This window comes from Myxocyprinus asiaticus, chromosome 28 (genome assembly GCF_019703515.2).
Source record: "Myxocyprinus asiaticus isolate MX2 ecotype Aquarium Trade chromosome 28, UBuf_Myxa_2, whole genome shotgun sequence".
Taxonomy (NCBI): domain Eukaryota; kingdom Metazoa; phylum Chordata; class Actinopteri; order Cypriniformes; family Catostomidae; genus Myxocyprinus; species Myxocyprinus asiaticus.
In genome coordinates this window covers 42,336,554-42,352,126 of record NC_059371.1, presented here as the reverse complement: position 1 = coordinate 42,352,126, position 15,573 = coordinate 42,336,554, and the positions used below count along the sequence as shown (strand labels likewise).

Genomic DNA, 15,573 nt, shown 5'->3' with positions numbered 1-15,573 from the left:
ACATTCTCAAACATTGTAAAAGCTTGTCTGTTTGCTGAAGGAGAACAGGGTTTCCTGCACACTTGATGTCAAAAACAGGTTCAGCCCTGAATGGCCTTGTATATATGTTCAAATTCATTGCAGACTGTTGTCTTCCACCTTGTGCTGGTTCTGAAATCTTGTGTAGTGTTTCTGTGACTTCCTTTTGTCAAGATATCAAGATGCATTGTAAAAAAAAGAAAGGTAAACAGCGTAATTTCTGTGCCACTAGTGGCACCCAATGTAATTGTAATAGTAACTTCATTTTTAGTGGTGTTTGGTGTGATAAAAGTTGCTGCCACAATACTAGGGTGTTTTGGGTATTTGCAAGGGCATTGATGTGGTTTTTACTGTCACTGTGTGGTTGCCAGGGTGTTATGGGTGGTTTGTAGGTGGTTGCTTACTGGCTCAAGTCAAAACAGGACACCCAAATTTGCTCTGTGACTGGGGTCACTCCTTCAATGTAAATTTATGGGATTTGTTTGCCCGCTTTATCAGCATTGCAAATCCAATTGCTAAGTAAAGTAATAGCACACCTCTCCTCAACAAACCATGTCATGAAGTATCATTAATGTCTGTAGCACAAACAATATAGATAACAATATCTGGCCATCAAATCACTCACAAATAGTAATAATATATGACAGAAAAGCCCCCATTCCCCCTTTTCATCCGGACCACAGATGCTACTAACAGCCACCATCAAGGATTTATTGGTAATTATTTGTGGTGTCAGGGATGTTGTATGTGAGAGCAAATATTCCTGTCATTTGTGTGGCTGACAGTATAAAGCCCCACTAAGTTTGAAAGTGTTAAATGGTTTTAAATTTACATTTGTCAGAGCCTTGGCCTAGCAGTTCGTCCATGGTCTTGTTAGCAATGCTTGCTAAGTTAAGCATCAGTACTACTATTGTGTGCCCTTTGTGTGAGTGATTTTAACAAACCCCAAACACCCTAGCAACTGCATAGCAACATGCTTAAAATCCACTCAGCAGCCGCATAACAATGCCCTAGCTACCACCGACAATATTGCAGAATAATGGCAGCAGTTTGTTCTCAGAAAAGGTAAAAAAAGAGACAGTTTTCAATCAGGTTTCAAGAAACACACTGTCCCCCTTTTCCATAGGTCAGACAAACAGATAGTCCCACCCCAACTCACACTATTGGTTGAGTCAATGTTGCTGTGTTGGGCTCAACAGGATACTCAAGCAAAAAGTAAAGCTTTGATAGAACCACAGTCACAGTGTTACACTTATCATGGAAATCAACCTACAAAGGACTTGACTGCAAATTAAACCAGGGTAGGAAAAATCAGAGAGTGCACTTTACACCAAAAATATTTTTTGATGTTTTCAGAAACTAACTACTCAACTGCAACCTCTTATAATGTGTTTAAGGTGATGTCTGCTTGTCCAAACTCTATCTCTGTCACACACATGGTCTGTTGCTCATGGTTGTCTCTTTCTTTCTCTCCAGGTGTAGATCTTATTCATCAGCTGGGCCTCTCCGGTCACAGAGACATGCGCTCTACTGGGACAGCATACCTCACACCTCTTCCGTCTCTAACCATCCTGCCCCCTGGTGATGGGGTAATTCTCGGACAGGATGCCCTCATTGAGGCTCCATTGGTGGGTCTGCTCCCCGCTGGTGTGGAGGAGGAGTTCTCCGTCATAGTTGCTTTAAGCTCCTGGCGAGCGAACAATGCCTTTCTTTTTAGCATGCATGATGGCAGGGACAGACTGCAGTTCGGTGTGCAGCTCCTGCCTGGCTGGGTAGTTGTTTACATGGGTGAGAAAGCACCGGTTTACTTCAAGTACAATGTGCAAGATGGACAGTGGCACTCCTTCTCGGTGGGTGTCCGACCACGCACTGTATCCTTCTACGCGCACTGTGGGGCCGTACAGTACAGCGAGGAATCACTGACCCATCCACAGATGCTGGGCTCTGAAGGTCGCCTCTCTGTGGGCAGGATGGACTCCAGGGCGGTGCAGTTTGAAGGAGAATTGTGCCAACTGGACATCTATCCCTCTGCCCAAGCTGCGACACACTACTGTGACTATGTAAAAAAACAATGCAGACTGTCTGATACGTTCCGATCCCTGCCCCTGAAGTCCGAAAGCACAGAGTCTACCTTTCCGACAGTCTTGCCTTCCCGAAAATCCCACCAAAGGTCTTCAGAATCGCACACCAAGAGAGATATCCCCACCCTCACTGCCCACTCCACTGCGGCCACCAGTTCCACTCCTATGGCAGTTTTCAACCAATTTTTGACCACAAGCTCACCTACATTGCCCTCCAGCATACCAAGACTTCGGAGCCCTTCTCCAAGCCCACTTATCAAGGCACGATCCCTGGGCTTCGCCGCTGGAACTCCAACCAGTAGCACCATAACTGATGGGAACCTTGTAGGTGAAAATGACACAGAGAATCAACAGCTTCTCAAAAAGTCAAGAGCAACTCGGGCCACCCCGGATTTGATCACCATTGTCAGGCAGAGTCGTTTGAAAGAGGCCATGAGGAATGTTGGTAGATCCCACCAGTCTAACAAGGATCTTCTGCGGACAAATTTAAAAGTGAATGGCACCATCCTGTACCGCGAAGAGAGCACCTATAACCTGGTGGACCAATCCGAGGATCAACTCCAAGAGGGGATGCACGACACAGAATACTCTGAAGGTTATGGATACGACTACGGTTTTGAAGAAGCTGAATATTTTTTTGACTATGATGGATTCGTTGGTTCTAAAGGAGAACCAGGTACTCCAGTAAGTAAACTTGCTCTTTTCTCTCTGATTTTTGAATGACTTCCACAATCTTCAATGCGCAGAACCACGCTACTGCAAGTTGGAGCAAAGCTCTACTTAAATTGATCCAAATTACAATGCATAAGAGTCCAGGCTAATTTATAGCTTTTTCTTGGGTAGAATAATGCATGATGTTTGAGAGAACATGCACTTGGTTGTGTTTCATTTGATCAAGAGTCTACTGGGAAAGAGAAGATTTAAATAATTTATCAGTGGCAAGTAGTGATTTAGAATGCTGATGATAGTTTGTTCAGTATCCTCCTGGAGTTGCAGGTGGTTATACAGTAATAGCATGTCTCTATTTGCTGCCAGTGGCTCATGCTGCAATGTGAGTGATGTGCTAATTTACACCTCCATTCAAAAAAGAGGTTTGCATCACCTAGCAACAAGCTAACCAGATGATGTCAACACCATGAATGGATGTTCAGAAAAGTTTAGGGTAAATCTGCCTTTAAATCATGCCGGAATTATCATATTTATGAGATGAGTGCACACAATGCCACCACAATGTCATAATAACCAGTGTGGAATTTTGGATTTTCTTTAAGCCCAGACATTTGAGTTTGAGGGCATGTCAGTTAAAGAATCATGGCGGATGCTAATTGGTATTAATTACAATACATTGTAATGGTGTATGTTGACCGCACACACTGCTGAAAAAAACAACTAAAGGCAGCCTAAGCTGGTTGGCATGTCTTAACTGGTTTAAGATGGTATGCCAGCTTGACCAGCTAGAAAGTTCCTAAAACTCCTCTAAAACATGCTCAACCAGCCAACCAGCTTAGGCTAGTTTTAAGTGCTTTTGAATTTCAGCAGGGCGGTTTAGTTTTTTATGCATTTTGTGACTGTTGATGAATAATAGTGAAAGCTTGCTAGAAAATACTCTTAATTTAGCCAGTTTATAAGGTGGCAATGTGACAAAACTACATTTCCCGTCATTCTCAGTGGCACCACAAAAGCATCGATTACACACCTAATGTCTGACCTAAACCTTTTTACTTTGTTACACTAGCGCTAAAAATGCTTCCTGTCTTTGTCAGTCACCAAAGTGCTATGGCATGCTAGTGCAACAAAAGAACATCTTTCTACTAGCTCAAGTTTTTAATAGACAGTCTCATTTAGAGCAAGTTTTAAATATAGAAAATGAAATAAACACTTAACAACGTAACTATGCAGTTGGGCAGTTCACTTGTTTATCAGCTGTTGGTCAGTAGGCCACTGTGGGCCTCAGCTCCAGAATTCCAGAATACGCCAACAAATAAACATTGATTCGAGCCACAAATGGGATGATCGTTTTGGATATGCCCTTTTAACAAAAGTTGCTTCTATAAGATAATGTTTTATTCATACTTAAACAGTTGCCTTGCCTGCAAATTTATGTGAGGAATACTAAAGTGTTTGCATATGTAGTGCTAGCATGGTTTGTGTGAGGATATGAGACATGACTGTGTGGATATTATTTTTTGGACTTCACCCTAAGTGCTCTCACTTGGCTGTGGGATATGGTGCATTCCTTGCTCAGAGGGACTGGGAGAGGTAAATACACCAGCTGGGACCATCTAAAGATGGTTTCAATGTTCTCTCCTCTCCTGTTGTACCTCTAATTATGCCTTAAAGGGACAAATGTATATATGAGATGGATGGCTTTATGGTTTTAAGAATTTTGTAAGACAGCAATCAGTTTATTAAAATATAAAATTACATTTTTAATACTTTATGCTGTCATTTATCCAAATAACCTTTGTAATATTTTGATTTACCCTGGTGAAAAAAATAAGCTTAAACCAGTCTGAAGGCTTGGGAATACTTCATTTTTCCATCTCATACATAATCAAGCGCTCTAGCCTTTCAGAGTGAACTTGTTTGACTGTTAGCCCGTACGCACATGCTCGATGCATGCACCGTACGACTGCTTTGTGATACCCTTAAGTACAGTCAACTCCTTGTCCATGCACCAATGACACTCAAAGACCAGCTTAGCCAGATACCTAAGTTGTTTGCGTACCACTACGTCTTATTCAACACAGTACATCGCAGGCTGTCCGTGTGAACGAGACGTAGTGGTACGCAGACCACTGAAGTATACTTTGGCTTTAAGGTGGTTAGCTGGTCTCCCAGCCTGGATAAGCTGGTTCTACTGGTCTGTTTTGATTGTTTTAGAGGGGTTTTGAACACACCAACCAGCTAAACCTGCTAAACACCAACCAGGCCAAGTGAGTTAGGAATATTTGGTCTGATTTGATGTTTTAGAGGGGCTGTAGACCCTTGTCAGACCAGCTAAGCTAGACCAGCTAAGACCAGCAAACAACCGTAGGCTTGTTTTAAGATGGGTTTTTTTAAATATTAGAATCTTAATTTAGATTTACCTATGGTACTAAGATTCCCACTGTGAGAGCTGAGTCATTTTAATATCTCAGAGTTTCTACGGATGTCTCTTAAATGGAGGAACACAGCTGGCCCTGAAACATTTCATCTTCTCTGACCTCCACTCCAGATGTTCATACACACCAACACATTTTAGTCAATACACAGCCAAAACATATGACATGCATTATGATGAAGGCAACCGATGCCTTCAAAACCTGTGAGTCTTTGTTTATGCGGGTGTTCAGGAATGACTTTGGCTTGCTAAATGAGGGTACTAAGGCACCATTTTCTGTATGCAAACTTATATATACTATGCAGATAAAACTGACTTGACTATCCCATGAAAAACATCTCACTGCTATTTTGTAGTCATATTACAGTTATTACAAGGAAAACGCTTATTTGGAAATGTCCTATGTGGTTCAATTAATCAAGAATAATACGAGCTTCAGTGTAGAAAGATATCATACATACAGAATGCAAAACATGGAGAGTCAGTCCTCACCTTATAGATTTCTGTTTCTGTTTAACTAAAGTCTAGATTGTAATGCAGATATTTTCAAATCTTCTAGCAAGAGTTTTGTGTTTGCTCCGTAAAGCACTGCCTACATAACAAGGAGAAATGCTAACTGTGCTAATTATCGCTAATGTTCCAGGTAGTGTAGCTTCACTGCTCAAATCGCTTTAGAGCATGTCAAGGACTGGACTAGAAAAGTGATGGTAATACTGAAATTAATTACACAGCCCTGCTGAAAAGACTAGCTTAGGCTAGGTTCATCAGAGGTTCCAGGTTCATCAGAGGCAGGTTAATGCTGATTAGCAATGGTTTTGGTACTGGTCTAGCTGGTCCTTGCTGGTGTTCAGATGGTTTATCTGGCTTGATCTGCTGACAAGTACCCCAAACCCTTCTAAAACCATCAGATCAGATCAGCCTAACGAGCTTGACCAGGTTGGGAGACCAGCTAACCACCTTAGGTTGTTTTTTTGCTGTGTTTTTTAACAAGGTTGAAGTAGCATAGTCATGGTGAAGCTGAATGGATGTTTTTTATGATGACCATGACCAAGGAAGTCTTGCCATTAAGAAACCTGATGGGTACACTAGCACATTAGCATTCAAAAGAAAACATCTGTTTATTAACATTAGCATCCAAACATGCAGCATTTGCTAGTGACTAGCAATGCTGCAATTTGTCAAATTGGTAAAATAGAGAAGTGTTGATAACGTGTCATGTTCCATTGCAAACGATCACACTTGCTTCTGTCTTTAACTTGTGTGCTGTTGAATGGTTGAAGAACACCAGTGTGGATTTTTAATAGCAGGAACAGTCTTTTACGAGTCTTTTAAAAAACAACATTTTAAATAAATAAGGGTTGTTTATTTAGCGATGTTTGATGATTTCATTCCTCAGGCTAATTAACATTAATGCTAGGTTAATGGAATTTTTTTATTGAAGCTTTTTATACTGTGCATGTGTCAGCTCTGTTGATGGTTTAGAAAAGCTTTCTCAGATGTTTCTTTTGTGAAAACCATGTTTTTAACAACTATTTTAGTTCTGTTAGTGTTTGCTACAAGAAGTTTTGACAGTAGCTTGGTTTCTGTTTTTGAGTGCCATGCTTGGTAGCTCCGCCCACAGTGAAACCTCATTGGTCCAAAATCCCACTCCACAGAGTTGAATATTAAACATCAGTTAGCCTATGTAGTGGTGGGAATTTTGATTCATCCCAGTGACTCGTGTCTTTTGAAACCATTCACCAAAAAGATTCAAAAAGAGAAGAAAGAGACTCTGCCTTTCTTGCAATGTTTTTAAGAAACACTTCTTGACTAATCTCTCGCTTTCTCTTTTTCCACTCATCTATTTCTCTCTTTAGGGTCCCCCTGGCCCACCAGGTCTGCCCGGACCCTCTGGAAAGAGAGGAGCGCGGGTAAGACACTCCGTTATGATGGATCAGTGTTTGAGTGTTTGCCAACATCTGTCCGATTGTCTGTCTGTTTGACTGAAGGTCTTTCCTGTTTACTTTGTTTTCATGCTCTGAAACAATTAAAAAACTCGAAACTTTCTTGTGCTGTGTATGTAGTGTGCCGGTGTGGTGCAAGACTCAATCCTCTGCAGGATCAAATCCCTCTTGGACTTCAAGGGGTGTCTGTTTGTAATGTTTGTAAAGTGTCTGTCACATTTTGCTGTTGAAGCTGGTCACTTTAATACAGTCATAATTAAACAGTACTTCAATGTGGATAAGTATGATGAGTACAGTTGGGAGGTCATAGGAGACTTCAAAATGATGGCATTCCTGATGGGTCTCCAAAGCGGTTTTACCAAGTTTCCCTGCTATCTTTGCCTTTGGGACAGCAGGGACACAAAGGCGCACTGCCACAGGCGGGACTGGCCACAGCGGACCGAGTTCTCTGTGGGGAGGAACAGTGTCAAGTGGGAGCCACTGGTGGACCCCCGGAAGGTGCTGATGCCACCACTGCACATCAAATTGGGCATTATGAAACAATTTGTCAGAGCTCTAGATAAGGAGTCGGCAGCCTTCAAGAACCTTCAAGACTTCTTCCCTAAGCTGTCTGAGGCAAAGGTCAAAGCCGGTGTTTTCGTCGGACCACAGATAAAGAAGGATTTTGGATTCATATGTTGTTTTTTTCTGACTTTATGTGAACGAAAAGACACACATTTGCCCGTTTTCTCACTGGAAACAGGTACATTTCAAAATATCACTGTCCTGGTCACAAAAGCAAAGTTTGTGGGGAAAAATAGCCATTTTCTAAACTTTTGAAGCAATTAAGAAATAACACAATTACTACCCAGGAACAACAATTGTGTTACATAGTGTAATAAATAATAAATGTATAAGTTAGCCTTTGACAATTGAGTACCTTTATTGGTTTTGATTGGATAATAAGATATTACCATATCGAGGAGTGGGCTGTATAAGCATACATTTAGGTTGCCATATTCTTGAATTTTCGACATATACAGTATTTCACGATATACACATTTTTCTGAAAAAGTGCTTCAAAAATGCCTAAAGTAATGGTAGACCTTTCTTTTAGATCGTGCGTTTTTTTTTACCATGCAACATTTTGCATTTATATGATACTCGAAAATGTGTTCCTGTTGACACATTTCTTCCGGTATTTTGTTTTAACCGGTATATCGCGGACCCCTAACAATATCCATTTTACAATTCGCACTGACTAGGGTTGCCACCTTTCTACCAGCCAAATACAAGACAGTAAAGCAGCAGCTGATATCTCACACAATTCACACCAAACATGTCTGTGTTTCAGGTCTTTTTCTCTCGAAATGTTCCCAGCAGTTTGACAATATGCAATTTTATTTACTTAAATACGGGACAATTCTGCATTATATGGGACGGCTGGCAAACCTACCACTGAACAAAAACAGCTCAAACCAGCCTAGAGCTGTTTGTTTGTTTTTTTCAGCAGAGACCTTGACAAAATCCAAAGTTTTGATAGGTTTTGTGTTACGATAGCTTTGTGGGCTAATTTATTAGCATGCTAACTGTAGGAAATGGATGACAGAATGTTAACTTAGCAGGCTAATTGGCAAGCATGTTAACCGAAAACACGAAGAAAGAGAACTGCATAGTTTGCTGTCTCAGTAAAGTCATGTGATATGTCACATAAAAAAGACATAGTTGAAGTATTGTCATGGAGCAAGAAAGCTTTGCAGGCTAATTTATTTGCATGCTAACTGTAGGGAATACATGACAGAATGTTAACTTAGCAGGCTAATCGGCTAGCATGTGAATGGAAGCATAAAAAAACTGTTTAATTTTTTGTCAGTTAAATCAAGTGATATGTCACACATAATTTTTTTTTATTTATAATTTTACATACTTTCAAGGTTAATAATATATAAATCATAAAACAATCAAATGATCAGGCACAGAGTAGAATACCCAAAATTTCAGTCAATGGAATCGCTTTGGGGTCCAAGAGTGATCGGATTCAGCAGAGGATTGAATCTTGCATGACACTGGTAAACACAAAGCAACAATATCAAGTGGACTCTGGAACTGACTGCAGTTTTATATATCTTTTAGTCAACAGAGCAGCATAGGCATGCAGACAGAGGAGGGATGTGCAACAAGAACTACACACACACACACACACACACACACACACACACATGCAGATATATAAACAGTGTTTACTGTACAAATGGAAGCACTTTCCTCTCAGGCCTTATGTTACACTATCAAACACTGCTGTAGGGTCTCGAGCTGATGGCAGTGATGTAACTCACCAAGTGATTGATAGCTTATTCTCAGACACAGTCTGTCTGTCAGAATGAGTACTCATCATATGAGACAAATCTCAGTTAAAGAGTTAGTTTACACACCCTCATGTCGTTCCAAACTTTTGACTTTTTTTTTCTGTGGAACACAGGAGTCTTAACAGTACATATTTCTAGTTCTTTACACACAAAATACTCCATCAGAAGGCTTTAGAATTTTTCAGTGATGATAAAAATGAGACTACAAGTTGACTAGAGCACATATTTTCACCTATCGGCAAATAGATACAAGCAAACATAGTCACATCAAGCGCTATATATGCATATACTGTATATACTGTATTGTGTGTGTGTGTGTGTGAATGTATGTATATATATATATATATATATATATATATATATATACACACACACACACACACAGACACAATACAGTACATACAGTATATAATTATGCTTGTGAATGTTTGTGTGTGTATACTGAATAAATATACAGTGTAATATAGTGTGTGTGTGTGTGTGTGTGTGTGTGTGTGTGTATATATACACACAGTTGAAGTCAGAAGTTTACATACACTTAGGTCATTAAAACTCATTTTTTTTAACTACTCCACAGACTTAATATTAGCAAACTATAGCTTTGTCAAGCCGTTTAGGACATCTACTTTGTGCATGACACAAGTAATTTTTCCAACAATTGTTTACAGACAGATTGTTTCACTTTTAATTCACTATATCACAATTCCAGTGGGTCAGAAATTTACATACACTAAGTTAACTGTTTCTTTAAGCAGCTTGGAAAAATCCCAGAAAATGATGTCAAGCCTTTAGACAATTAGCCAATTAGCTTCTGATAGGAGGTGTACTGAATTGGAGGTGTACCTGTGGATGTATTTTAAGGCCTACCTTCAAACTCAGTGCCTCTTTGCTTGACCACATGGGAAAATCAAAAGAAATCAGCCAAGACCTCAGAAAATAAATGGTGGAACTCCACAAGTCTGGTTCATCCTTGGGAGCAATTTCCAAACGTCTGAAGGTGCCACGTTCATCTGTAAAAACAATAGTACGCAAGTATAAACATCATGGGACCACGCAGCCATCATACCGCTCAGGAAGGAGATACATTGTGTCTCCTAGAGATGAATGTAGTTTGGTGCAAAAAGTGCAAATCAATCCCAGAATAACAGCAAAGGACCTTGTGAAGATGCTGGAGGAAACAGGTAGACAAGTATCTATATCCACAGTAAAATGAGTCCTATATCGACATAACCTGAAAGGCTGCTCAGCAAGGAAGAAGCCACTGCTCCAAAACCACCTTAAAAAAGCCAGACTACAGTTTGCAAGTGCACATGGGGACAAAGATCTTACTGTTTGGAGAAATATCCTCTGGTCTGATGAAACAAAAATTGAACTGTTTGGCCATAATGACCATCGTTATGTTTGGAGGAAAAAGGGTGAGGCTTGCAAGCTGAAGAACACCATCGCAACCGTGAAGCATGGGGGTGGCAGCGTCATGTTGTGGGGGTGATTTGCTGCAGAAGGGACTGGTGCACTTCACAAAATAGATGGCATCATGAGGAGGGAAAATAATGTGGATATATTGAAGCAACATCTCAAGACATCAGCCGGGAAGTTAAAGCTCGGTCGCAAATGGGCCTTCCAAATGGACATTGACCCCAAGCATACTTCCAAAGTTGTGCCAAAATGGCTTAAGGACAACAAAGTCAAGGTATTGGAGTGGCCATCACAAAGCCCTGCCTCAATCTTATAGAAAATGTTTGGGTAGAACTGAAAAAGCGTGTGCGAGCAACTTGACATAGTTACACAGTTCTGTCTGGAGGAATGGGCCAAAATTCCAGCAACTTATTTTGAGAAGCTTGTGGAAGGCTACCCAAAAAGTTTGACCAAAGTTAAACAATTTAAAGGCAATGCTACCAAATACTACCAAAGTGTATGTAAACTTCTGACCCACTGGGAATGTGATGAAAGAAATAAAAGCTGAAATAAATAATTCTCTCTACTATTATTCTGATACTTTTCCTTTTTTTTTCTCCCCAATTTGGAATGCCCAATTCCCAATGCGCACTAAGTCCTCATTGTGGTGTAGTGACTCGCCTCAATCCGGGTGGTAGAGGACGAATCTCAGTTGCCTCCGCGTCTGAGACGTCAATCCGTGCATCTCATCACATGGCTTGTTGAGTGTGTTACCGCGGAGACGTAACGCATGTGGAGGCTTCACGCTATTCTCCGCTGCATCCACGCACAACTCACCACGTGCCCCACCGAGAGCAAGAACCACACCATAGCAAACACTAGGAGGTTACTCCATGTGACTCGACCCTCCCTAGCAACCGGGACAATTTGGTTGCTTAGGAGACCTGGCTGGAGTCACTCAGCACACCCTGGATTTGAATTTGCGGCTCCAGGGGTGGTAGTCAGCGTCTTTACTCGCTGAGTTACCCAGGCCCGGACATTTCACATTCTTAAAATAAAGTAGTGATCCTAACTGACTTAAGACAGGGAATGTTTTCTACTATTAAATGTCAGGAATTGTGGAAAAACTGAGTTTAAATTTATTAGGCTAAGGTATATGCAAACTTCTGACTTCAACAGCATGTGTGCATGTGTGTTTGTGTGTGTGGGTGGGTGTGGAAAATCTTCAGCTTTAAATAAAGGTCATAAATTGCCCCTCATCTCCTTATTCAGGTTCTGGATGCTGTCAGTTTAAGTCTACTGTCAACAGTGAACTGCAGTTTAGTAAATGGTACAGTGCCATCCTGTTTTAAACATGCTGTGGTGCAACCTCTTCTTAAAAAGCCCAGTCTTGATCCAACAGTGTTAAATAATTATCGTCCAATTTCAAAACTGCCCTTTTTTATCAAAAATCCTAGAGAAGGTTGTTTATTATCAGCTCTCTGCTTTTTTGAATGGAAATGGTATTTTTCAATCTGGTTTTAGAGCACAACACAGCACAGAGTCTGCCCTCCTCAAAGTGTCTAATGACCTGTTGCTGGCAGTTGATTCAGGCTGTTTTGCAATTCTAGTCCTCCTTGATCTTAGTGCCACTTTTGACACCATAGATCATGGAATTCTGCTTGAGCGTTTAAGACGGTGGGCAGGGATTCAAGGGACTGTACTTGAATGGTATTCCTCCTATCTTAAAGAGAGATCTTTCTCTGTCGAATTGGGAAATGTTTCCGCCTCCTCTGTACCCATTACCTGCGGGGTTCCTCAAGGCTCTATTCTGAGCCCAGTTTTATTTTCTCTATATATGCTTCCTTTGGCCCATATTTGTCAAAAACACAACATATCCTACCACTGTTATGCTGATGATACTCATCTTTATCTTCCTCTAAAGCCATGGTATAATTCTTCTTTACATTCACGTTATCGCTGTTTTAATGATGTTAAAAAGTGCATGGCAAGGAACTTTCTCCAGCTTAACCAGTCAAAAAATGAAGTGGTAGTGTTTGCCCCCCCTGACTCAACTAAACATATAATTAATCATCTAGGCCCTCTTAACTCTAATTTACACAATTAAGCAAGAAATCTTGCCGTGACTTTTGATTCTGATTTAATGTTTGATAAACATATAAATTCTGTGGTAAGAGATGGCTTCTTCCAACTAAGGACCATTGTGGAATTGAAACCTTTTCTGTCTTTTAAGGATCTGGAGGTTGTTATACATGCTTTTATTTCTTCCAGACTGGATTACTGTAACTCATTGTAATATGGTATTTCTCATGCCTCATTATCATGTCTGCAGTTAGTTCAAAATGCTGCTGCTAGGCTTCTGACTGGAACTAGGGAGCATGCTAGTATATCACCTGGCTTCTCTCCACTGGCTCCCAGTTAAATACAGAATTCAGTATAAGATTTTATTATTTTGTAGAGCCGAGGAGGGCGGGGCCGGGCTGGAATGAGACACACCCGGTCCCCAATCAGCCTGATGGGGGCGCGCGAGGGATAAATGCGGCCGGGGACGACAGTTCGAGAGAGAGAGAATTGCAGGCAGCTGTACTGTGTGTTTTTAGTTGTGTTTTTTGGTTAATAAATTGTTATTTAAGTTGTCAAGCCGGTTCTCGCCTCCTCCTTTCCACGAAACCCCCTTACATATTTGTTTTAAGGGTCTTAATGGCTTGGCACCTCCTCACATTGCAGAAGTCCCTCAGCAATATACTACTTCTAGACCTCTAAGGTCATCACAGAGTCTTCTTTTAATCATTCCTAAGTCTCGTTTAAAATTGAAAGGAGATCGTGCCTTCTCTGTGGCGGCTCCTCGCCTTTGGAATAGTTTGCCTCACCATATCAGATCCTGTACCACAGTTGATGTTTTTAAATCTCATTTGAAGACTCATCTCTTCTCTCTTGCTTTTGACTGTGTCTAGTGTGTATAACTACATTTATTTGTGTTGGTATTAGTATTTATCTTTTCTGAATGTGCATGATTTATTTATGTTTCCTTTTTGTAAAGCACTTTGGTCAACATGTTGTTTTTAAATGTGCTATAGAAATAAATGTGATTGATTGATAGATAAGTTTACATGCCCCTTGCAGAAATTTGTTTTAAATAAGAGGGATAATAATAATGGAATTCTTTTAAACACTGCCATGATGAAGCTATTTAACATGACAGATATTTATATGTTCCACAAGACAAAATAATGGCAAAATGTATGCACTGATCCCGTTCAAATATATATATAATATATATATATAATACATATAAGTATAAATACTGCAAGTGGTGTGAACATTTATGAGAGAAACTTATGACCAAGTGCATTCCAGAAGCCAAGATCTACAGCTCTCATGAACGATAACTGTTACATTATGAAGAGAAGATCCCAGATAAAAAGATACTTTTAGCTTAAAGACATTCATGCCATATAGATGAGTAATCTCTCCCTCTCGCTCTGTCTTTCGTTCAGGGTCCACCTGGTCTGCGTGGTAACCCCGGGCTGCCTGGTTTACCTGGCCCCAAGGTAAGATTTCTGTTTCCGGCTCTCTGTACATTTTACTCCCTATGTCATTGAGAGATTTGGTTGTCACTGCTTGTGCTCTAGGGATAGCGTTAGAATGTACTGAAGGGTGTGTGTGTTTATGGAAAATGCTGGAAAGAGCCAATGGTGAGACACTGACAGTTTAAACTGTTGAAAGATTAGAGGAAAATGTATCTGTGCCATGACATTAAAAGCCTATTAACCAGAAAAAAGTGTGTGTGTGCACATTCATATGTGTGAGTTTGTGCATGTATATGTATGAGTCAGAACATGGAAAAATGTAAGGACACCTGGTTGAGAGCTACAGATTTATTCCCGGGCTGCTAAACAGATGGACTCACTTTGACCTGAAGTAAAACTCCACCAACATCAGTGATTTCCACAGCACATAAACACAGCAAGTTTCTCTCATTATGAAGGTCTGCATGTTCACTCCAAGTATATGTATTAACGTGGGGTGTGTTAAGCATTTGTGGATGTGAGAAAGATCAGCATTCAGTTTGGTTTGTTGCATTGCAGTGATTTTCATTTAAATCTATCATTCCATTGACATCGTTAATATACAGCATAATGTACCTGTACATTTCTGTGTAGTAATAATGCTAAGTTGTACTGTTTGTTCTGAGTGCGGGGCTGCAGTTAGAAATTCTTGGCCCCTGTACAAAACTTATTCAGCGGGACCCCCTCCAGTTCATTGGATGCGGATGGTTCTTCCATTAACGTACGCTGCCCAGGCAGATGCGCTGTACAATATGAAACATCCCTCCAGTCCGGTCAGGCCCCCCCTCAAGTCCGGGCCCAGGACGAAAGGTCCAGTTGTCCCCCCTTATCAGCGGCCCTGCTTGAGTGCAATCCAAACCCTTATCACACAGTTACTGTATCAAACATTTATTGCTGATTTATTTGTTTGGAATAAATTTCAGATGAAATTAAGTTCAAAAAGAAAAGAATGAATTAAGTAAATTCAGAAGTAAAAATATCTCTTTGAAAGGAAGGAAGTTCAGAAGTAAGGAATTTTAAGAGAAAGGTAAGGAGGTTGAAGAGAAGTTCAGAAAAAAGTTCAAGCGGAAGGAAAGAAGGAAATTCTGAAGGAAGGAGAGAAGGCAGTTCTGAAGAAAA

The 15,573-nt window shown here is 40.6% G+C and overlaps 1 protein-coding gene across 1 annotated transcript in view; it reads left to right on the top strand.

The window, feature by feature from the left end:
• Positions 1-15,573, top strand: part of LOC127418552 (collagen alpha-1(XXIV) chain-like) — a 149,145-nt gene that overhangs the window by 19,679 nt on the left and 113,893 nt on the right. Inside the window, exons 3-5 of the mRNA XM_051659129.1 lie at positions 1,495-2,783; positions 7,059-7,112; positions 14,383-14,436. Of these exons, the coding sequence (XP_051515089.1) occupies positions 1,495-2,783; positions 7,059-7,112; positions 14,383-14,436 (1,397 nt within the window). The remainder of the gene's footprint in view (positions 1-1,494; positions 2,784-7,058; positions 7,113-14,382; positions 14,437-15,573) is intronic.